At 37.8% G+C, this 24,523-nt stretch overlaps 1 protein-coding gene across 1 annotated transcript; it reads left to right on the top strand.

The window, feature by feature from the left end:
* Nucleotides 1-810: 810 nt before the first annotated feature.
* Nucleotides 811-21,397, top strand: KYAT3 (kynurenine aminotransferase 3; the record flags this gene model as incomplete). Its single annotated transcript, XM_084266565.1, is given in 14 exon segments — nt 811-834; nt 836-973; nt 4,947-5,005; nt 6,254-6,398; nt 9,177-9,326; nt 10,528-10,614; nt 11,969-12,091; nt 12,181-12,301; nt 15,514-15,590; nt 16,471-16,560; nt 17,072-17,258; nt 18,253-18,326; nt 18,770-18,856; nt 20,651-21,397. Coding segments are annotated over 14 exon segments (1,425 nt in total). The 3' UTR covers nt 20,714-21,397.
* Nucleotides 21,398-24,523: the final 3,126 nt, after the last annotated feature.

Genomic DNA, 24,523 nt, shown 5'->3' with positions numbered 1-24,523 from the left:
CAAAGTCGGGGGGAAAGCATACTTTAATGAGTAAACTATGGAAAACAAAGTTAATAATTGTACTGCTGTGGCTACTGTGTTTCTGACACAGATCTATGGGTTACATGTTTTTCTCTTACGCATACCAGTCACTTTGACAATGTCATACCATATATATTATAAAAATACATTCTGGAAGTAGTTCTCTGAAGCGCCAGCTCTTACTTCTTTTTTATAGTTATTGATTAACAGGGCACATTTTCTCTAGTCAGTGAATTATTTGTTACTCCACACAGAACATTCTTTGTAGCTGTTTTTTTTGCCATGGTAGGTATTCAATGTTTGCCAGGTCACTGTGGCAAAACTTAGTGTAGTTATACAAAGCATGTATGCCTGCTTTTTCAGTGTGACCAGTGACCTTAATTGACTGTTTCAGAATACCTGATTTGAAATGCTTGAAAACGAAGACCAGTTTTAAAGCTGTGTGAATTTTTTTTTAAAAATGGCTCATTTTCTGTTCTATCTAAATTGCTTTTGTAATAGCAATTTTTATTACACAAACACATTTCCATAACAGTTCTAACAGAGACTTTGAACCTTGAATTTTATTCAGTCTTAATTGTCATTCAAGAAAAAGATCCTATGCTGTCACATAGAGGAAACCTTCCTTCTAGATGACATGCAGAAACATTTTGCAGCCCTGTCAGTTAAAAAGTTTCATCCTCAATGCTTACAAATGTGATAAAGTAATAATTCACTAGGACTTATTTCAATGGAAGAAAATCACTGAAGGGAAGAGAAGGGGACCTTATCTTTTAAAACTGCTTAGTGATGTGTAGAAACTCATTCCTGGAATTTTAAAGTTTTTTTCAGGTCAGTTATTTATTATGCAGGCATGCGTTTTGCTTCACGAACCTTCTGTTGCCTTGGCTTTAGAACATACCAACTACGAACAGATTTGCTCTCCAGATCCATCCAACTTTCAGCCTCTGCAGTAAGTATTCCTTCAGCTTCCTAAAACTATTCCATGCAATATTTGAGAGATGTGCTAATTTTGTCATGTTGCCAATATATATATATTGGCTATGGGTTTTTTTTCTTGTTACATCGATCCAAACATTTAATATATAAACAACAAAATGAGGCCTATTTAGCTGCACTAGCAAAATAGAATTTGCTGATTATTGCTTTGTGTATCCTTTTCAGTCTTCAAAATCACATCTAGCATATATCAGGTCAGAAGGGTTGCCTGGTTGTTAGGGCACTAGGGCTTGAGATATGAGAGACGGTTTCAGTCCCTGCATTATCACAGACTTTTGGTAAGTCAGTTCATTTCTTTGTTGTCTCGGTTTTCCTTTAATGAAATGAGAGTAGTGGTGCTTCTTGATGCCACAATAACAAGGGGTATATAAATATCTCAAACTTAATTTTATACAGAATCTTCTCCATTTTCTAGCTTAACTGCTTGTAAAACTGTAACAAGTTTAAATCTTCCATTTTTTTTTTTGAGAGAAAACAGAACTTTGCAACATGGTGGTGGTTGGAAGTCACACTCTGCATTTTGTATAAACACTGGAATGTAAACTGTGTTCCCAGGTCAGAACAGGAGTTCATCTTGTCAGCAATGCAGGTCAAGCGAGGCATGTGTCAGATCCTTCAAAATGGATGTTCAAACCGCTATGCTGGACAGTTGTAGCATATTTTACCTATATGAAAAGTTTCTTTTAGTGTGCAAGCCCCTTGGAAGGTCAGCTTGCTCAAGTCAGTTTTTCATATGCTGTAAACATTTGTCTTCCATTTAATGGAGCTGGATAATCTCACCAAATGTGCTGAAATCTAACTGGGAGTGGGAGTGGTTAATTTTCTTAAGGTCTTGGCTTCAGTTATCATTTGGACATTAAATTCCACAATTTAATTATGCACCATTTAGAAGTATTTGCTTCTATCATTATTAAATATATTGCCATTAAATTTAATCACAAGTTTATTTGTATTAGGAAGAAAGATAAATAAAAGCAGCATCTGACTTTCAGGTGCTTTCCCTGGTAGTCAGTTATTATTCCAGTAATAATACTTTTATTAGGGAAAGCAGGAGGTTAAAGTTAAAGCTTGATAAGGACATACCTCTTAAACTGATGGACATCCCAGTCCTTCACCTCGAAATGTCAGGTGTTGACATAACTGTGCTTTGATGCCTCGGAAAGCTGGAATCAAAACTCAATAGCCTTGGTGACTAATAAGCAGGTATCCTTTATTGCAGCACTGGGCACACAGGGGATCGCTCCTCCGAATGTGTGCCCCGATTAAAGCCAAATTTCTCATATTTGTACAGATTAACTATACATACTCATTATAATTTCTAAGAAAAGGCAGGATTATGCAAATTATTTCTAAGAAGTCATTTATATTAATTCTGCTCCCAGATAGCCCATGCTCAGTGACACTTAGGGGGTCTTCTGGTGGTCTTCAGTAATGAAGGCTGGACATCTTTCTCACTTTTAGTTGCATGCTCTTTACGTTTCTTCTCCATGGTTACCTGAGCTCAAAAACACATTCCTGCACAAAGTTGTTAGGAACCCCTTTTTGCTGAAAACAAGATATACTCTGTCTCTTAACTGGTTGTTAGTCTCATTATTTATGACTCCCCTATCTTCACTTTCTTTAGTTTCAAGGCTGTTGCACTGTTATGGCTGAGTTTTGTAGCTGCTTTCACGAAACAGCTCACATGATTACAGCCAAATTCTACTAAAATCCAAAACTAATCTAATCTTAAAAACACGCAAATACCGTCTATTCTAAACCACACAAATTCTTACTTCTTTATCTTCAAGGCTGTTGTGCTGTTTTGGCTAAGTTTTGTAGCTGCTCTCACAAAGCAGCTCACACAGTTACAGCCATATTCTACTAAAATCCAAAACTAATCTATTCTTAAGACCATGGAAATTCTTATATTAAAGTTCTATTAATTGTCTCTTAAGCTACACCTACACCAATCTATTCAGCATGATTACATTTCATTGAATCAGCTTAAACAAAGAGAGTTTTAAGAATTCTTGTGACCTTCTGGAAGAAAGAATGCTACTTCAGGTATCATTCTAAAATGTCTGTTAATTGGTTGGCTTTCTCCAAGTAATAAGGTAGACCTGAAACCCACTGCAAGCTGAACCTGTGAAAACCTGAAAACTGACACAGGTCCAGTATTCTGGCTAAAAATTAGTTTCAAGGCATAAGAGAAAAATAAATAGGAAGACGTGAATAATGCAATAGTTAACTTAAAATAGTATGAGCGCTGCAAGGTAAAGGCTTATTTAAATTGTCAATACATTTTTATGTAGGGAAGATTACTTAATGCAGTTAAGATTTACATTATAGTTAATTATAAAAGTCTTGCTGTTGATAAACATTTAGCTTTTAGCAAATTGAAACAATTTCAAGACGAGCTGGTCAATGGAACAAATGGACCCATGGCAACATACAGAATTCTTATTATTAACTGGCAAGATTCAAGGTGGGACTTCTTACTCCTTGTAGTACATGTAGTCCAGTGTGTGAAAAAAGGTATGTGTGTGGGTCTCAGTCTAAGTAGTACCTGTGTTATTTGTATTTATACAGTACAGCCAAATATTAATCATACTTACCAAGGCATACACTCTAAAAGTGGATTCATCTTCTAAACCAGATGTGTGTTTTTACATAGATGCAGTACAGATGACCTAGTCAGAACTCCTTCTTAAATATGGTCTATGTTCTGTGCCAGGAAGTACAACTTCACCTATCATAATGATTTTCATCCTGAGTACATATAAGAGGTGTCCTGTGCTTGATTCCTCTGGTGTCTATAATTCATAAATGGGATCAGGATCAGATCTGTAGAGGAGATACATGAGCAGAAATGTATCTATTTAATTTTATAGCTTCCCATTCTTCAAATCATTATGTATACAGTAGCTTCATTACTGTAAAAAGGTTGAGTGCAAACATGTGCCTGCATAATATTTCTACTGTGAGCCATTCCCATTGGTTCAAAGTTGAAACTTCAAGTGTAATGGTAATGCAGGCATTTTCTTCTCAGATTATGGTAGCTAAAGTATGGGTTTTGAATCTTTCAGACAATAATGATAGTCACTAAAATTACTAGTCTGACTCAAAGAAAGAAGAGTGTCTGGAGTACTGGGGGACTTTGCAATTGCTATGCAATCTTCTTCCAGTATCAAGCTGGTTTACAAAGGTAGAAACAGGCTTGCAGTTTTGTTTGTTTGCACATAGAAGTAAACCTAACCTTCCTTTCTCTTTTTAATTTCAAAACACCACAACAATCAATAAGTTTTTCTCTGCCTTTACAGAGAGTATTCATTGAAAATCTATTCTAATACATTTTTCCAATACCTTCTCAAAAGTCTGAGCATACAGCAAAAATGTGTTCTAATGCAGTTTTGCTGTGTTGTAAGTAAATACTTGCCAGTTTTAAAAGTCTGAATGAAAATAGGAAACGTCTTTGCTATTTTCCTCCTACCCATCAATTTAACAAATGAAATTACATAGAAAATGTCTGCTTTCCAAGCTGGATTGAGCAGAAATTGGGCTAGAAATAACAGTCTTTAAATTGTTAGTGTATCATAGAAAAGAAAAAGAATGTATATACCCTGTTTTTTTTCTTTTTAGGTCATCTTTTAAAGCTATTCACCTAAATTATGCCCCTGCTCCATCCCTGCTGAAAGTTCAGTGGCTTTAGATAATGATGAATAAGTATTTAGAACATTTTTGTGTATTTTCTTGTTAGTCTGCGTTCAAGCTATTATAGGAGCTTTAATGAAAGAACATGTCTATAATTTTGTGTAACTGCTGAATTCAGCTGGCAATGGTATATTTGAGAAAGCATGAAGGAGGGCTTGTTATGCAGGATTCAACAATATAGTACTTTGTCTTTCCTAATAAAACCCTTCTGTCTGTGTATTTTGATCTTGCAGACAATGGCCTTCAGACACAAAAACACAAGACGAATTGAAGGCCTTGATAGCAATGTGTGGTAAGTAAAAGGAAACTATCTGTAAATGTCAGAAAATATCTTTGCCTGATATATGTTCTTTCCAAATCAATAATTATTGCCAATAAGGTGGTACATAGCACTCGCCATCTCTGCTGAAATATATTTGGCACCTGTGTAGAAGCAATGAGCCAAATTCTGTAATAAGTGTGAACTAATTCTTTTCTTGAGCTTTCAGTATTAGGCCTTGGCTTCTCTTCATCTAGTAAATCATAAAAGAGAAGTATAATTCTTGGCCATGGCAGTGTAGCTGGCTTTCAAATTTAAATGTTAATTTCTTCTGAGTAATGTAGTTCAATTACACTTGATTTGTGTTTACAAAATAAGTCAGATTTCATTTTAAAGCCATTATGCTTATATTTATAATTTAGCTAATTGTTTTTAATACACTTTTTTCTAGGTATCAAGTTAATCTCAAAGCAATATTTCTATCACTGGTAAAGGTGGGATTTTATTAGTTGGTGAAAACAGCACTTTAGATTTAGATTATTTGTGTGTATACATGTGTATATATATGCACAAGGTGTTTTGGTCATTCAGCCTCCAAACTAATTTTTAGCAATTTTTATTAATTTTTGACAGAGCTGTGATGCTATGTGGGGTATCTTGTTTTGTTAGGTGGTTTGATTTATTTTGTTTAATCTTGTTAACCTTTGTAGCAAGGAAAGGGTAAAATGCAAAACTTACCTGTGATGGGAGGGGGAACAAAATTGTTGGAGAATCCTAACATTTGAATCTGGCAGGCTGCTAGGAACCAGTTAATAAACAGCCTGAAACAGTCTGTTACCTAGAATTAAAAAAAAAGTAAAAGCCCTCTGAGGTTACTGGATAATTTAAATTACACCTTCACATGACAGAAGCCCTTAAATTGTTTAATACCCTGCTCTAATTAGCTCTACTTCATTTTGTGAAGAGGGTAGTGTTCCATTTCTGCTCATATCCAGGGTTACTGTGTGTTTGTGTGTATGCACATTAAGCACAGTTCTGCTGGCAGAAGAGTTGCTCTGTGGATGCAGGAAGTCAGCCTTTATTTGGGTTCCCACCAACTCCCATGGTTGGTTACTACAGTCCCAGCACCTACCTCTCCATGTGAGGACTCTACTTAAACCTGTTTTCACTACTGTGAATTTGGCAAAGTGAAATACTTTTTTTTTTTTTTGCTTTTAATGCTGTTGAAGGAAAATATCATTTTATCTGGTATGTTAAGTTTAAGGTGTTTTTTCCCTTTAGGGTTGAATTTACAAAGGTGGCAGCAGATCCCTCAATTGTTAATCTCGGTCAAGGCCTTCCTGATATCTCCCCTCCCAGCTATGTTAAAGAGGAGCTGGCAAAGGCAGCGGCAGTTGACAGACTGAACCAGTATACACGAGGCTTTGTAAGTACTGTGGGCTTGAGGATCCAACTTCAGTGGAGAATGTGCCACAGGGGAAAAAGAATGACTGAGCTTTAAAGTAATTTTATCTATAGGTCATATGGTTATGGCCCAAATTAAGTTCATCAGCTAGCCATATCTGTCGCTAACGAATGCCCTCTGTTTAAAGATGAATCAGATAGGATAACGTTAGAATAATACCAGTTGAGACAGCATCTCTAGGATCAGGAAAACATTCACCCATAACATATAGTAGTTTTCAGTGGAGATTAGGAAGTAATGAAAACAGGGAAGATTTTGCCCCTGGAAGATAGTCACTACCTATTTTGTACGTTAGCTTGTAGAGTTTATGTCCTGAGCTCAGTGTGAGTGTGTGGCATTTATTATTCTCCAAGGCAGGATATTCAGGTGGACTATTACTGTTGTAGTATGACCACTTCCTTGTTTGGTTTGCCTTTCTTATATTTTGTGGTAAAAATAAACCATATTGCCCAACTGAGAATCATGTGTCAGGATTGCTGCAAGACCTTAAGGAGCCTATCTAATATCTTTTGAGATTACCATGTTATGAAACAGTGATAGAAAACCATTGTATAGACTGGTAGGCCAACAATTGCTTTGGTAGTTGTGGCATCCTTGTGTTTATATTCCAACGTAACTTCTTCATGTTCTCTGGGAATCTGCATGCATTAGAACTGATGGGGAGCAGCATTGTCCAGCAGCTCCCTAAAGGAGAAGCCATCACTGCAGGGCAGAGGCCTCACCAGCGAAGGTCCGTTCTCATGGGACCTGAGCAAGGCGGGCCCAGAGGTGATGGCTGAAGTCAGCCCAGATCACCAGGCAAGCTTGTGGTGGTGAGGTGGGCCTAAGGTCAAGCCAAGATGTCAATTCACAGATCAGGCCCAGCAGTGCTAACCAGTGTTAGACATGGCTGAGCAGGTCCAGGGTGACAAGGCATGTCTAAGGTCAAAGCACAAAATCAGGTAGGGACCAGAATCCACAGGGTCTGTGGCCAGGTACAGGCATGTCTGTAACTGAATTGCAGGCCAGCAACCCTACTGCATAGCGCTTAGATGGAGCCCCTGGACTGGGGTACAGCTCTGGGTAGTGGTCACAGAGGTGAGGCTGCCCAGGGCCATTAAGGCTATAGGGCCCTGACAAGAACCAAAAAAAGAACAAAACAAAACAAATCCCTAGTGAATGCAGTCTCATTACTATCCTTGTTTGCATCACTTTGTTTATTTGCCTTTTGTTGTGTGCAGTCTCTGCAAGTAGAATGAATATATATATGTGTAACTTGAAAGGATAAAGCAGTTTTTATTGGCAGACAAATGCAAAAGATGGATGGGATTTAGTGAACTTCTGGCCTGAGCATTAGTATGTTCATCAGCACGATAAGGTACCTCAAATGTCACCAGGCAGAAGCTTTAGAGAAGCCTTGGCACAGGGGGAAAGGCTACAGAGAGAGTGGGCTGCAGTTTCTGGCAAATATTCACAGACTTGTTCTTTAAAATAATTTGCAAATAAAGCATAAATGTAATTCTCCCATTCCATGCAATTATCCAATATTTACTTCTTTCACTTCGTTCTTTATTTTCAAATAGTTTGATAATCCCCATGATAACTATGAATGTTTGCAGATATATTATACTGTAGATAGTAATTAAAGAGAATTTCTAAGGTTTTTGAGCAGAGATACCTGTGGCAGCAGGTATGGGCAGGATGAGTATGAGCTGTGCACATCCGTCTGATAATTGAGACAGCGTCTCAGCTCTCTGCAGCGCTCTGACCTCTCATTGACTGTAGGGCTGTGGCCTGGTGAGTGACCTAATATGACTTGGGTGCTGCAGCATTCCTATGTAGTTGCGACACACTAGTGGCAAGAAATAGCTGTCATTTGAATCAGCAATGACTTGTAAGCCTTAATTTGTTAATATTCTTGTTTACGGAAGGGTTCGTGATTTTACGCCTTGTGTGTAGATGTACAATGTGCAATATTTCAGTGAAGGATTTTTGTTAGGTAGTTTTGTTTTCTCAGGGAGTTGTTTTCCATTTCTACCAAATACCCAAAAAGAAAAAAGATTTTCACTGCAGGAAATCTGCAGCCTTCCTGAGTAAACAGGATTGTGTCTTCTTATTTCCTTATTGTATATGATCTTTGTTGCATGCTTATTTTCTTGGTCTTTGCATGTTTTGAGGGGAGTGTGTTTACGTCGCTGTAGGGGCCATAAATGGTGAATGCTGCTCTGAGATGTGGGATATGATTATCTGAGTTGTCATTCTGATCACCAGTGGTGTTTATCAGCAGTATATAAACAGAATAAGAACATTTCCCTTGCACCAAATAATATGTTGTTGAAAGATGAGGAAAGAGACAGAAAGAGCTTCAGATGGAAATATGAGCAGGTGGGAAAGAGACTCTAAAAGGGGTGAGGATGAATTGGTGTCAGAGTATTCCCTTTTCTCCTGCTGTCTCATGTCCTAGCATTCCTCTAGGCTACCTGGAGCTATCCTGAGATATGATAAGAAGGTAAAAGTTAAGCATCAGATACACAAAAATAATTTTCTAGTAGATACGAATAAATTGAAACCACTTTTCTTCCTTAATGTGCAAAAACTATAAACCATGCTACCTGTTAACAGCCATTAACACTTGGGGCTCATCTTGTATTTCTCAATTTCACAGTGTATTATTTTGATATGTGTGGAAAACCCCCTAAATACAGGATTTGTACCTTGTCAGAAACACATGGATCAGTTGCATCTGTTTGCCTTAAACAGGGACATCCGTCGCTGGTGAAAGCTTTGTCTCAAGTGTACGAGAGAGTTTATGGAAGAAAGATCGATCCTCTCACAGATATCCTGGTGACTGTGGGAGCTTATGGATCTCTCTTTAGTACAATACAGGCATTAATTGAAGAGGGAGACGAAGTAAGTTTTTATTTGAAATGAGCGAATTTGCCCAATTGTCCACTTTTACTGTTAGGGCTTCTTTCTGATCTCCATGAATTTGATTTGTTACAGTTGCATATCTAATTTACAGTTTCAGAAGCTGTGATCAGGACACGATCCTTTGGATGTCTTGCTATTGTTCACCAATTTACAAACCCCTTTCTTTCACGCTTAGGGTAACCATAGCAGTTTCTTTATTGCTGTTGCTGTTAGGTGACACAATACACACTGATTTCTTATTTGAGAATACTAGTGGGCTGTTATCTGCAACTGAAGACTTAGGGTGACACAAAATATGGTTGGTGTTTGAGTAACCTTTGTGTATCAAGTTCTGTTTTGGACCATTGCATGGTAACAGAAAAGCAATTAAACGATTGATAATTTACAGTATTTGCTGTGATGATTCATGCCTTTGTTACTGATGTGTACCTTTTTGACAAAGTTATTAAAAAAGTTAGTCTAAGTTATTTTGACAAAGATATTGAAAGTTATTTTGGGGGGATTTTTTTGTTGTTGTGTATGTAGTGGATAAGAGCTTTTTTTATGTTGTCATGCATTGTGTTTTCAGTGTGTAGATTTAATTTGTATAATGTATGTTTTCCTTTTCTGTTGCCCTGATAATCACTTCTCTTTTTTTGTGACAGTTGTCTCCTACTAGCCTTTGCTTTTTCATTGGTTTTGGTTTTGTTTTCCTATTATCTAGCCTCTGTGCATTTTTTTAATTAGTCCTAATTTTCTACCTGAAAATTCTTCTCTGCTAAAATCCGAGCATTTAAGCCATTCTTTTGAGATTGCTAGATACTTAATTCTGTCCATGAAATTCCAGGATTTTTAAGGCAGCTGTGCTGTGATTCAGCAATTACCTGTTGCTAACTCCCACCTTTGTATCTTTTCCTTGCACATTCAAATTTGTGTGCAGCGCCCAAACATTCCTAATATTCTATCTTAATGGTTGTGATATGTAACTGTAGAAAAACAGCCTGTGTGTGCTGTCAAAAATGAGCAGTGCTTACCATACTTAAACTGAAGGCATTGTTACGTGGTGTTCTGAAAGGAGGAACATGCTTCAGTGTTCAATCAGGATGGAGTGCCGGAAACCCTACCATGTTGTACCACCAAAGTAAATCTCAAAGTACAATGGTAAATTTTCTGTTTCTGATACTGTTTGTTGTAATTTCAGGTAATAATAATAGAGCCATTTTATGACTGTTACGAACCAATGGTAAAGATGGCAGGTGCAAAGCCTGTTTTTATCCCACTGAGATATGTGAGTAGCTTTTTAAAAATTGTTTATCATATGAAGGTTCTCATCCATACTGAATGCAGTTTGAACACATTCTAGACAATGTTTCTGTATAGTTTTTCATAATATCCAATTACATAAAGATAAGATAGATTACTACAGTGTAAGTAGGAGGTAATAATAATCCAAAACAGCTAAAGTATTTTGTTAGTGTTAGGAGAGGTGGGATGTTTCTCATTTACTTTAATTGATCCATTCTGAAAGCTGATCAAAATTCCGTTTTTGAATGTCATCAGCAAACATTTTCAGTGTAGATAAGGAAAGGAAGATCACATATCTGCAATTTCAGTATCTGCTGGTTTTCAGAAATTTGGGTTCTGATCCCTTCAGCAGCACCCACAATGACAGAATGTAATTAATTTTCCAAAATTTGCTTACTAAATAAGGAGTGATCATGCAGTAGACATTGCAATACACATTAGAATTACTGTTTCCTTTGTTGGTAAAAAGGACTAATTTTGGTACGGATTAATTTAAAATCCGTACTGCTAGAATTATGCTGGCAACTTGGCAAAGATTGTTCTGGATGCAAAGTCTTGATCCTGTTACCATTGCCATGGGTGACTGGCGACCTTGCCCGGGAAGGGCTGAGTGAGGAACTCTTATGCAAGACTGTTGCAAGAACCCTATGAAGTCAGGACAACAGAGTGACAAACTACAGACTGTGATGTTCCTCTGGGTTCCCTCCTTGGGATGTTTCTCATGACGGGGCTCCTTCTTGTATTTTCCATTTCAGGCTCTTGTTTTTGATCTGGCCCTCTCCCAGTACTGTGCAGGTGTCAGAAAGTTAGTGTGGCCATGCTCTTTGTTCTCTGCAGCAACTGTCCCAAACTTATATTGTGTAATACCACAGCAAATCCAGATCCTCAGTGGTGTAGGTTTTTAACTGTTTGGCCATTTTCATATGGACAAGGAGGAGCATTGTCATTCTACAGCCAAGCAAGAACACGCTTGTTCTAGTGTTTAGGAAGGCCATAAACTCCCCTGTTATGTGACTCGGCTTTTTGCATTACACATTTATAATCAGCATGTGGAAACCAGGTTCTGGAAAACAGATCTAGAGAGGCCTTAAGACAGACAGTGGTGAGGAGAGGGCAGCCAGCATCATGGTAATTTACCTTGCTCTTAGCTTCCCTGCCTGTTCCTAGAAGTGCCTTCTCCCAGGAGAGCAGGACAGATTGGATAGGTTGTCAAGCATGGTGTGAAAATATCTCAGTGTGATAAGTTGGGCATCTCTCTTTAAGCTGTAACATGTATTCAAGTAATGCATAAATTTATTGGTTTGGGTTTTTGGGGGGTTTCTTTTTTTTTTTTTTAGAAAAAGGCTGGAAACACTGCATCTAGTGCTGATTGGGTCTTAGATCCTGATGAACTTACAAAAAAATTTAATTCCAAAACAAAAGCAATTATTCTGAATACCCCACACAACCCTATAGGCAAGGTAAGAGTCCTGCTTTAACACTACTTGATTTCAGAGTAAGCTTTAAATACTATGATTAATGCATTTTCCTTTACTTTCTTGTTTCCCAGGTGTTTACCAGAGAAGAGCTCCAGGTAATAGCTGATCTCTGTATTAAACATGATACCTTGTGCATCAGTGATGAAGTGTATGAATGGCTGGTGTATAAAGGAAATAAACACATTAAAATAGGTACTGATTTTTGGTGGCATCTTAAAACTGTCTGTAGAATGAAGTTGTAAATGTCTCTCTAAGAGACAACAGTTGCTGGAAGGAGCTCAGACTTGAAGCTTGGACTATTTTACAACGTTAAGACTCTAAGAGGGGAGCTCCTCCCTTTTCTGAAAAACATTTAAAAGAATAATTTCCAAATAGAATTTCCAAAAGCCCTTAAGTGACTTTAGAGCAGATATCCATGGAAACCAGTGGGACTGATGATCATAAATCAGTTGTGATCATCTGTATATTCCATCTTTATTCAGTCACTTTGGTGGCCATGACATCGCCATTCATGTATGTATATTAAACTGTGCTTTGCTGAAGAACTAATAGAAGGAACAGGGATTAAAACTTCCTTCTCAAAGCATTGTAGAGATAATCAATGAGGAATTCAATTGGTTTTGCTCCATTATTTGTAAAAAGAAAAGAAAAGTATAAAGGAGTGAAGATAGATAGTGCATGAACCAGAGACAGTGTTAAATAATGGATATTGAATTCAGTGCAGTTGCTGCATGGGCAGTGTGAAAGCATGCCAAAGTCTTCAAACAGTATTGTGACGGGTGTGAAGGCAGGACATTGGTTGTATTGGCCATGCATCGGATATGAGTCTGTTTTGAGAGAGGCCTCATTGCATGTCATGATACCGACACCTTCTCAAAGAGCCTCAGACATAGAAGAAGGGGAACATTTTGAGTACATTGATGAGATAGTAATTTGAGTTGGTGCATCCTAACGAGTTGCCACAGTAACTGATCATGTGTGGCTTATCATGTCCCAGTTGCAAAGTAAAACGAATTAAATTAAAGCTTTCTTCATGCACTTAGCAGGTGGTTCATGCAAATAGCTGTCCTCAGAACCAAAATCTCTGTGGGTTGTGTAAGGTGATACATTTTCCTTTGCACTGGCAGCATGTTGGAACACTTTTCTTGTCAGTTATACTTTGTCTTAGTAGGCAGGTGGTGAATTCTTTAGACACAGTAACTCTATTGTTAATATCAGTATTGTCACTTTAATACTTCAAACCAAAACATTTCCAGTTGAACAAAAGGCATTAAATGTAAAAATACTATGTAATGATAATGTATATTAAAGCCTGGGCAGCTAGTCAGTTAGGTTTACATACATATTCTCTAATAGATCCCATGATATCATCTTTAGTGTTAAAATGACTATAAAACCTTCAAGGTAACAGTGTGAACAGTAATACTATTTCAGTAAAAGAAACATGATCTGCTCTTTTTAACTTAAGCTGCTTATTTTTTTTAATCAAGTCTACAAAAGATAATACAAGAAAAATATATTAATGTGTTAATTCACTAAAGCTCTTGTTTTTTCCATATTAACCTCTACACATTCCATCAAATTCAGTGACACTTTTTTGTGAGAGCGGTAAGATGGATATTACATCAATTTACAGGGTCTGATGGTGGCTCCTTAACACAATGTAACAGGGGTTGCTAGCCACAGATCACAGAATCAGTGCAGTCTGTGCTGTCACCGAGCAGTTTTCTGTAGTGCAGAGAGCTGCAGCGTGTTTCTCATTGTTACCTGACTGCTGTGAAACTGCGGGCTTCCTCTGAGTGACGGGGAGGGTTGTGCTGGCAGATGTAGAGCCTGCATCTCCTAACTGAGGATTCGGAACAAGCCTCTCGAGCTGATTGCCAGCCCGGGTAACAGGCTTATTAGAGGTGCACTTCTTGAGTTCTTAAATTGTAGTCAGACTCAGTTATGGTGTCATATCATGATGTTGCCAAATGACATGAGGAATTTCCCTCTTTATTTAAAACTTGCTGCTTGTAAAAGCAATGGAACTCCTTCTTTCCCTGTGCCCTTTTGTTGCTGCTGCTGTTTGAAATGCTGTTACATTCCATCTCCAAGGTTGAATTCCTATGACTGAGTGGTAAAACAGCCTCACTAGAGGGCATTAGCTTTGAAATTCAATTCTTCTTGCAATCTGTGAGAGCTAGTAGGTTGCCTTTAGGAAGTGATCTATACTCTTGACCTAGCTAGCTAAATGAGGCATCTGTTCAAACTGCCCTTTTGTTTTCAAGACCACAGAGCAGTTGAATGAATATGGGTGGGCTAATAGGAATATGAGCTTATTTCCTGCAGTTTTTGTTTCTCTTCTTGGCAAGTGTGCTCACAAAAAATACAATACATGTTTTCAAGTAACTGCAAAGACTTATACCATGTCTAATGCAGATAACTGCTGCAAAAACTTCCTTATGAAATTCAGTGGTTTTATTTGGAAAATCTTTGTTCTTTGGTCTCCCTGGAGAGGCGATTTAACAATTGATAGATTCATTAGTAGTGGTTCTAGTGAACAAATGAGGTGGAGCTGGATGCTGTAGACCACTGAAATTGCAGTAGTGGTATGACCTTGTCTAACTGTGTCTCACATTTAAGTATGTCTTGATTTATGTGTTTTTGTTGAAAATGAATTAAGTTAAGGTCCAAATAAAGCACCCCTGAAGCAGTGCACAGAAAAAATTTGGAAACTATAGGAACATGTATTTGCTCTGGCAGCTCCTTGGGAAGAAAACAAAGGATTTTTGTCTCCTACCAGATACTACTAGTGAAAGGCCTCCATCCCCTAATCCTTGCAGATGTCCTTAGCTAGCTGCTATTGTTGATCAGCCCAAGGCCTGTCCAAATTATAAAACAAAACATAATTTATTTGCTCACTCTGCTGGGTTTTTGATTCTTGAGGTGTTTGGTTCCAGGTTAGAAGCATTAGTGATTATTTTCTTTTTCTGATTTCTGAGACAGCCAGTGACACTGACCCAGACAATTCTATTAAAATGGCTTGCAGTGCCTGAGTTACTGTATATGGTGCTATTATTAAGCACCAGAAATAATGCTGCACTGAGATGAATGGGTAGCCACATCTTAGATTGTATCTTTCTTATGAATAATTATGCATCTTAGGTGAGGATAACTAACAAAGTTTCCATAAACTTCTCATTTTCTGTCTCTTCCTTACCCTCTTTCCATGCCAAAAACCATTGGCCCATATATTCTTTCTCATTTGTTAGTTGCTATAATTTTAGAATATTCTCATTGCTTGCCTAATATGCTGCAGTGATATAGCGACACACAGCTCTGAGCTAGGGGCAGTACAGTTTTTCTAACTACATGGAATATGTGAGTGCACTTGTACCAAATTAATTTTATTTTATACACAGCTACATTGCCAGGTATGTGGGAAAGAACAGTAACTATAGGAAGTGCTGGAAAGACATACAGTGTAACTGGCTGGAAGGTAAGTGGAATCAACATGAAAGAATTCAATTATATAAGTAGCAGAATGCCTTTATTATATTAAAAATGTCTCTGTTTTTATAACCCATCTTTTGAAAGCTTATGGCAAATCTCTGTGTCTCCATAACATGAAGATATAATTCAGTTGGAGCAATTGCCTATGTTGTTTTAAGTATCTTCTTGTCTCTCAATTAATAAGCTCTTGTGAGAAAACAATACTAACAAAAATAACCAAAGTATGATTTGTTCAAAGCCAGTCAAGATTTTCAGAGCCAACATGGATATCATTATATATTAACTTTCTAATTTTGTAGTAAAAAAATCAGATTTTGATAATGGTATGTTTTTGAATGTCTTGTATTTCTGTAAAATGTTTAATGATAATATTGTGCTTGACTTTAAAATACATATCAGAAAGTAAAAATACTTAACAACTTGGTAACTAAATTCTTTCTTCATCACCTGTGTTCACACTGAACCATGACATATATGAATCAGTGGTGAGCTTTTGTTTTATGCTCAACCAACCTTTGAAAAAGGAGCTTATGAGATGGAAAGATTCTAAAACAATTAGGAATAACATTCCTTATAAGTGCTTAGTTTGATTTCTAACCCTTATTATATGAAGACTTGAGTTTGCTTACTAGTTTGAGAGACAGGGTTAAGTGAAACTATAACTATTTATCATATCCAGAATTTTTTAAGGGGATCATTCAGCAAACTTAATGCAAGCCAGCGCTTTTCTGAATTCTTTCTCCCAACAAATTCATTATCAATTAATAAAATAGAAAAACTTGAGACATTGGGTAATTTTAATGCTTTGTCTGCTTTTAGTAACACCATTGCTGTAAGTGTAACATATGCATACTTTCTTCCCTTAGCTTGGCTGGTCTATTGGCCCCCAGAACCTGATTAAGCATTTGCAAGTTGTTCACCAAAATACACTGTATACTTGTGCAACTCCGTTACAGGTAGGTACAGGTGGACCAGAGGAGGTTATTTTCTGGTAGCAGCAAAACTGTAGGCCTCCCTGTAATAAAACTATAATCACAACAATGAAGTTTTCGTTGTCAAAAGTACCAATATTCTGGGGTGCAAGAAGAGGAGACAAATCTGATCTGCTCACCAGACATTTAATAAAAAAAAAAAGTCAGTCTTGCAGATTCTTTCTTATTTCACCTACAAACTGCTGCTTAAAACGTGACAATATTAGAGTTTAAACTCAGCTTCAGTGTGTAAACCCCTGTGTCTAGGACTGGGACGTCTTTATATGATTGGTGCCTAGCAAATGACTGGGTGCTTTGGGTGTTGCCACAGCACAAAGTAATAAACAGATCACACTCTTGGACGTAGCTTGTGCTGCTTTGCTTATTAAGGGTCAGAATCAAAGGGAAAAAAAATCCATGTGATTTCAGTGGGAAGTGTGTGACTGTGAGTGTACTGAGTGTCTGGGAGTGCTCAGAATATTGGTTATGTTTCCAGGAGGCTTTGGCACAGGCGCTCTGGATGGACTCGAAACGCATGGATGACCCAGACTGCTATTTTTACTCACTGTCTCGAGAGCTGGAAAGCAAGCGTGATCGTATGGCTCAGCTGCTTCAAGAAGCTGGACTAAAGCCTGTCATTCCAGATGGAGGATACTTTATGATTGTTGATGTTTCTACATTAAGTTAGTATAAAGTTTATTGAAAAGGGTGTGGAAACCAACTATAGTGAATCTGAAAATGCATCTTTCATTTTAAACTATATTGTCATTTCAAGTTTGCATAACTTAGAAGTTATGGGAATGAAACTTTCTGTTTGACCTTAGCCTGGGGGGCAGATTTTAGAAGCTTCAGTAAAGCCTTTGTGATCCTGACTACTGTCCATGTTTTGCAAAGTTTTGGCAAGATTTTGGGGAGGATAAAGGAGGTAGATATAGACCTTTTGAAAATAGAAATCATGATTATGAAAAGGTTTGAGAGCCAAGCACCTGGTTTTGTATTCTGAGTTCACAGTCATTTGCACTTTCCCTTGTTTTATTCTTTGTTCATTTTTTGTTTTGTTTTTCTTAATCTGAAGTCACAGTCTGAAAGCTCTTTGAGGCATTCTGATTTTTAAACACTATAAAATGCTACCATTATTTATAAAACCTTCTGGAAATTCAGGCTTTGGTACCGTTGGAGGAAGAATTCCCACAGGGGAACATTTTCTAGTTCCACCTTTTTCACTAACGGGTCCTAAGGGCACTTGTCATTCACACAGAAATGTTTAAACACAGCTGGACCTCACAGTGCTGTCATGTGTCAAAGTCTTAAGTACCCCAGTTTCACAGATGAGAAAACTGCAGTTGCAGTGATTATTCCTGTCCATGCAATAAAGACACTCTTCAGTACCCTCCACAGGCCTGATCCCTCAATAACCCAGACTTGAGGACTTGCTGGAGTACTGCATTGGGCTTTTTCCCAAGCTGTGTGTCTGAATTTGCTTTGAAGGAAAAGGCAGAGCTCAGGTCAGAATGTTAAGGTTTAATCTGTTGACCTATTTTAATTGTTACAGTGTAATTTTTACTTATATGTATATATAAAGCATATACCTTTATTCTTAAATATAAACTATAATAAAGTGCTGTTAATTGATGCTTTTCCAAGGGAGTTTAGTTTATTTTAATTTCTTTTTTTTAGATGTGGATCTCTCTGGTGTAGATGAGAGAGAACCTTATGATTACAGATTTGTTAAATGGATGATAACATCTAAGGTAAGGTTTCTTGGTTATATTCTTGCTTTAGAAATGCTTTTCCATTGAAAGCAAGAGCAGTGCATCTATATACATGAAACAATGTCATAGAGATATTCCATTCAAGATATTATTTGGTGTTTATAGTAACTGCTGATAATTATGTGGCTAAAATATTGCTAAATATGCTGAAAATGTACCCTGTGGGTTTGTGTTACATCCCAGCACTTTTCTTTCAGCATTCTTAAATGCTAGTTGTACAAAAGTACTTGTGAAATGTTTTGCTTGAGAAAAGTTAATTGAATTTAGATAAACCTAGCTAGTGCATACAAAACCAAACCTTGTCTTTCCCTCACATGTTGAGACAGTTCTAGAAATGGAATAGTAAAATCACGATTCTTAAAGCAGATTTTTTTATATGCATGTTTAAAATAAGAAAATACTATTTCTGTTTTCTGTTTTAGAAGCTGTCAGCAATTCCTCTTTCAGCATTCTGTGGTCCTGAGACAAAAAGGCAGTTTGAAAAATACATACGTTTTTGCTTCATTAAGGTAAGTTTGTGTCTTGGGAAGACTAAATATCAAAGCAGTATAGAAATCTACATGAGACTGACTGTTACATTCTGCCCCAGGATCTCCTGAGTTGGATGGTTTTAGGAACAGAAAGTTATCTGCTTGTAAAATTCAACATAAAGTATCACAGAATCAGAATGGGTTGGGAGGGACCTTAAAGATCCCCTAATTCCACCTCGCCCTGCCGTGAGCAGAGACACCCTCCACTAGGCCAGCTTACCCAAAGCCCCATCCAACCTGGCCTTGAACACTGCCAGGGATGAGGAGTGCCCACAACCTCTCTGGGCAACTGGTTACAGTGTCTCACTACCCTCACAGGGAAGAGTTTGTTCCTAGTATCTAATCTAAATATACCGTCCTTCAGATTAAGGCCATTCCCCTTCATTGCATCACTCCCTACCCTTGGAAACATTCCCTCTCCAGCTTTCCTGCAGCCACTTTAGGTACTGGATGGCTGCTCTAAGGTCTCCCCAGAGCCTTCTCTTCTCCAGGCTGAACAATCCCACTCTCTCAGTCTGTCTTCACAGGAGAGGCGCTCCAGCACTCTGATTGTCTTTGTGGCTCTCCTCTGGACTCAAACAGCTCTACATCCTTCTTATGTTGGAGGCCCTGGAGCAGAACTCAGAATTCTGTGTGGGGTCTCACAAGAGCAGAGTAGATGTGCAGAATCACCTCCCTTGTCCTGCTGGTGATGCTGCTTTTGATGCAGACCAGGATGCAACTGGCTTTCTGGACTGCAAGCTCATGTTGCAGGGTCACGTTGAGCATCTCATCAACCAACATCCCCAAGTCCTTCTAAGGGCTGCTCTCAATCCATTCTCCACCCAGCCTGTAGTTGTGCTTGAGATTGCCCTGAAAAATGTAAAAAATCCCCTACCATTCAACCCAAAGACACAGGAAGTCATCTTACATGTTTTTTGTGAATCGGCTGGCTTTTGCCATTTTTTAAGCACCTCCTTTTCACCTCCTGTTGAATCTGTTCTTGAAAAGACTGAAAGACTGGGGACAGGTACATAAGCTTTGATAAGACCACAGCCCTAAAATGTTTCTCAGTTGTTCTGTAACAGAGTCAGCAAAACAGAATATGTGCTACTCCTTAACTGTTGTAGTATAAAGATCGGAGCCTTAGCTTGAACCACTAATGAAGGGGATTGTCTGCTTGTGTTACATCATTCTTTTGATGAGGTCTAAGGACTATGATATAAACCCAGCCAGTAAGGACCAGGATGCAACCTGCTGGTTCTAAGTATGGCTTCCGCGGGATAAACAGCTCTAATCATGTCAAGTTAAAGACTACTTGTATGACTCACCAGGTTGTAGCCAAGCCACACAACTGGCCAGTGGATAGATTGCACATATTTAGAGGGCTTACATTTAGATAGTTCATGGCAAAACTTGGTTGCATGGAGATCTAAAAGACCCATCTGTATACATAAAGATTAGGAAACTATGCTAGCATGTCTCTGATATAGAGCAGCCAAGTACATCACCACATTTATATATGAAGCATTGCTTTCATTAAATTTGATAGTATGGATGCTGAGAAAATGTTATCTTTTTGATATATCTAATAAATATTTGCAAGGAATCAGCATTGAATTCTTTGTGTAATCTAGATTTGTAGCTATAACTGTTAATCAAAACCTGTCTCACGATGTTTACAGGATGCAAGGGAAGCTGCCAAATAGTGATTTGGGATGATATAATTATTACTGCTACTCTCTTTTCAAGAGCTTCATGCTTGCTGTAATAGTGATATTCCTTGTTTTGCAGAAAGACAGCACACTAGATGCAGCTGAAGTGATCCTGAAGAACTGGAATAAACAGACAGCGTGATTTTTCTTATTCACTCTTCCATCCAATATAATTATCTAATAGTAGGGGTTTCATTGCAAATTTAAGAACAAATTACTTATCACATTAATTCTGTACTGTATTATTGTAAATAACTTTGTGCTGCCACCTGCTGAGGAGTTAAAATGAAGGTTTACTGAAATCTGTGTAACACAACTCAGAGGTTATTTTCAGTCTTTTCAAAACCATTTACTTTTTTCCTAAAAAAAAAAAAAGAAAAAATATCTATGGGATTCACTTTTTAATGAAAGACAAAACTTTGTAGGTGATAAAGGTATTTTAAAGCTTACAAGAAAAGAGTGGGAAGTGTTGTTTTGGTATGAGACAGTAGGAGGGGTGAGACAAACAACACGGTTTGTGAAACCCAGTAGCCTGCAGTGGAGGAAATCCAAGATATGCCTCATAATAGGTAACTGCAGTGACTTTCTACATACATACATACTTACCTGCCCTTTCCATGCACAGAATTATCAGTTCAAATAAAGTGATTGAGTTACATCAGTACTTTGCTTATACTGTAGATGAAATTGAAAAGTGCTAAGTTGACTAATTACTATTTTATTTTCCTAGAATAGCCATGTTTGCTGTTCTGAAAGTATTCAGTCTTCAATAAAATCATAAAAGTGGCATCTAGAATAGGAATTCTATTTACTCTGTCTACTTATTTATTTATTACATGGTTGAACCTATAAAGCAAAATGAAAGACCTCGCTTTAGAGGTTCCTTCAGAGTCAGATGAACAGTGACATAATTAATCCTGTCATTCTTTTTCTGAGTTTGTTCACAGCATTGGTAACTTCACAACAAACTTACTTCAAACTCTTTAGGTCTAGGAGGAGCACAGAGATGGGCCTAATACTGTGCAATGGAGTTCAGCTAATATCAGTTGATAAAGGACTGTTTGAAGAGAGTTGAATGCAGAGAATTCCTCTCTAGTTGCCTCTATTTCAGTTCTCTGTCTCATCTTTTTGTCTGTGAACAGGTTTCTCACTAGCAGAAGCATTCCAGGTAGGTAACCATTTAGGTAGTGTATTATGTTCTCCACATTGTTCCTGTATTCTTCCCTCAGGCCTTATGTCAGAAGGCCTGAACAAATTCACTAGCAAGTTTTGCAAATATTTTACTCAATTTTGTGATCACATAGCTGGAATCTTAACTGAATTCCATCTGACTGTGACCATGGCCAGGGCTTCTAAGAATGTATAGAAAGTGAACTGAGAGAGCAGCTGCCTGTTTTTTTCATTAGCACTCCTCAGTTGGACTTTTGGGAGCCCGGTAGCCAGGACTTCTTTAGCCTTTGTAGCTGTCTTGCACTGCCATTCCCTGAGTCCCATCGGGAAATAGGTGGCTGGTATTTTTAAGGAAGTGTGTAGTCTTTGTGTAGAAAAATCAATTTAATGACTAAAGTGACCTAGCTGAAATTTCAGCATGAACTTCATGATTCCTACATTAAATTCCAGGAGGAACAATTTTTTGTAAGGTAGTAAATTTCTCTGAAATCAACACTGCAGTTTGTAAGGATTTTAAATTGGTTGATGTAAGTTGCTTGTGGAGCTGTGCTGGTGCAGTAACTAGGAGGCAGTGCAACAGCCTCTTGAGCTGCATGGCAGCCTGGGAAAGGAAAACATAAAATAGTGTTTCACTTTAATTGAAAAGTAACTTTTTTAAAAACAGAGGCAATTTTCCTAGCATCAATCAGCCATGTTAAAACATAGGTTTCTATGAAATGTTTGTATGATTATATGCATCAGAACTTTCTAGTTTTTTTAAGTCTCTGAAATACAAAATAATAAAATCTCTGAACTTCTGTGTCTTGTCCTCGAAACAGGTGCTTCTCACTGTAATTAAACCTTATTTGGGTAATATTATTTTCAGTTTTGTTATCTATAAAATGGTTTAAAGATCATTGCATCACACTGCTCTTGAATGTAACAGCTACAGAGCACAAGTGTTTTAACCCCCTGTTCCTACAATGTAAGAAGTTTTTCTGAGGTAGCTGGGTTGTTAGCATGTGAGCACATACATAGCTGGGTCATGTGGCCTCACAACAGTGGTAAGGTATTAAGGGTTCTTCCATCCACCTCTCTTTACAATGTTTTCATTGCTTTGTAAAAAAAAAAAAAAAGGAAAATACTGCACCTCAGTGCTTCCAAAAGTGTTGATGTAACATGGTTATATTACTCATGTTGGCAAATGGGACAGCCTGTGTAAAATAATCTAGAATGTTAATAAAAGAAAAATTATATGCAGAACTGAAGAGGAGATTAAGAAAACTGTAATATTTCTCTATTGTTAATGTTTGACTGTTTCAAACTTCTCATTAGTATGCTAATAACTCACTTGAAGCACCGAATTTGAGTTGGGACACACAGGTGGCTCTGCATTGTGTGGAGCTGCAGAGCCTTATTTGTGTGTGCTGATTTTGGCTGGGATAGAGTTAAATTTCTTTGCAGTAACTAGTAAGGGGCTTTGGATTTGTGCTGAAAACAGGGGTGATAACACATGTTTTAGTTACAGCTGAGCTTGCTCACACAGATCCAAGGCCTTTTCTGTTCCTCACACTGCCCTGCCAGCAAGTAGGCTGGGGGTGCCCAGGAAGCTGGGAGGGGCACAGTTGGAACACTTGACCCCAGCTGACCAGAGGGATATCCCGTACCACATGGCATCTGTTGGCATATAAAGCTGGGGAGGATGACAGGGATACTGCTGCTTGGGGACTGGCTTGGCACTGGTTGGTGGTGAGCAATTGTTTTCATTTACCCGGCTTGTCTGTCTTGGGTTTTATTTTCCCCTCTTTTCCTTTTTATTATTAATATTTCTTTTTAATTATTGAAGTGTTTTTACCTCAAGGTTCATTCTCGCTTTTAGCCTTGTAATTCTCTCCCCACCCCACCATGGGTCAGGGAGTGAGCAAATGCCTGTGTGGTGCTTAGTCATCGGCTATACCACGACACTCATGTTATAGGACCCATTGTGTTAGACACGAAGAGTTAAATTTCTTTTTTCCTATTTTGTTAGGTGCTGTAATGAGGTAATCTTTTTGTTCCATCAATGTCTGAACACACAAGATGCAGGACAGAGGTGAATTAACATACCAAGCATAATTCAGCTGCTCTGGCTATTTATTTGCCCCTTTGAGGCATCTGACTGACATCTGCTATTTTAACAAAATGGCCGTTGGCTAAATCAACAAACCATTACGAAGGACCTTTAGACTTACAAGTAAGAACAAGTGATGTGTTTTCATTAATGTGCTGTTCAGTGTGTTTGCAAAGGTATCTGTATATCCCACTGCATTGTTGTTGAAACGATGCCGGTACTGTTAGTGATGTAAGAACTGCAATTTAATTATGCATTTTTATTACTGACAGTAGCTGGCATCAGATACTCAGGGTAAAATATTAAGAAACTCCAGAATGACCAATTAAATTTTAAAATAGGATTACTGTTGTAACTACTGTGATGGGGAAGAACAGCTACAGCTGAGGACAGCAAGGTGAACTTTCTGTAAGTTATTAACGTGCTCTGTTGTTGACAGACTGTTAGTAGTGGTATTCCACCTGTCACATCAACTAATTTTTTTTTGCTGCTTCTGGACAAAGCACTTGATAAATTGCTGCAAACAGGGAATAAAGAAATGCTGAGATACAAGCTATCATATCTTTTGCAAAATTTCTGAAAACTATTTTTCTGTGGTGGAAATTAAACTCTGAATTCTAGTTAATGAGAATGGGGTCAGGAGGGAGGAGGTGCTGACAGTGATTGCTGGCAGATCTTTTTCGAGGAACAGAT

This window comes from Gallinula chloropus (genome assembly GCF_964237585.1).
Source record: "Gallinula chloropus genome assembly, chromosome: 6".
In the NCBI taxonomy this organism is placed as follows: Eukaryota; Metazoa; Chordata; class Aves; order Gruiformes; family Rallidae; genus Gallinula; species Gallinula chloropus.
The sequence above is the reverse complement of the archived record's forward strand: the minus strand, read 5'-3'. Positions and strand labels throughout refer to the sequence as shown.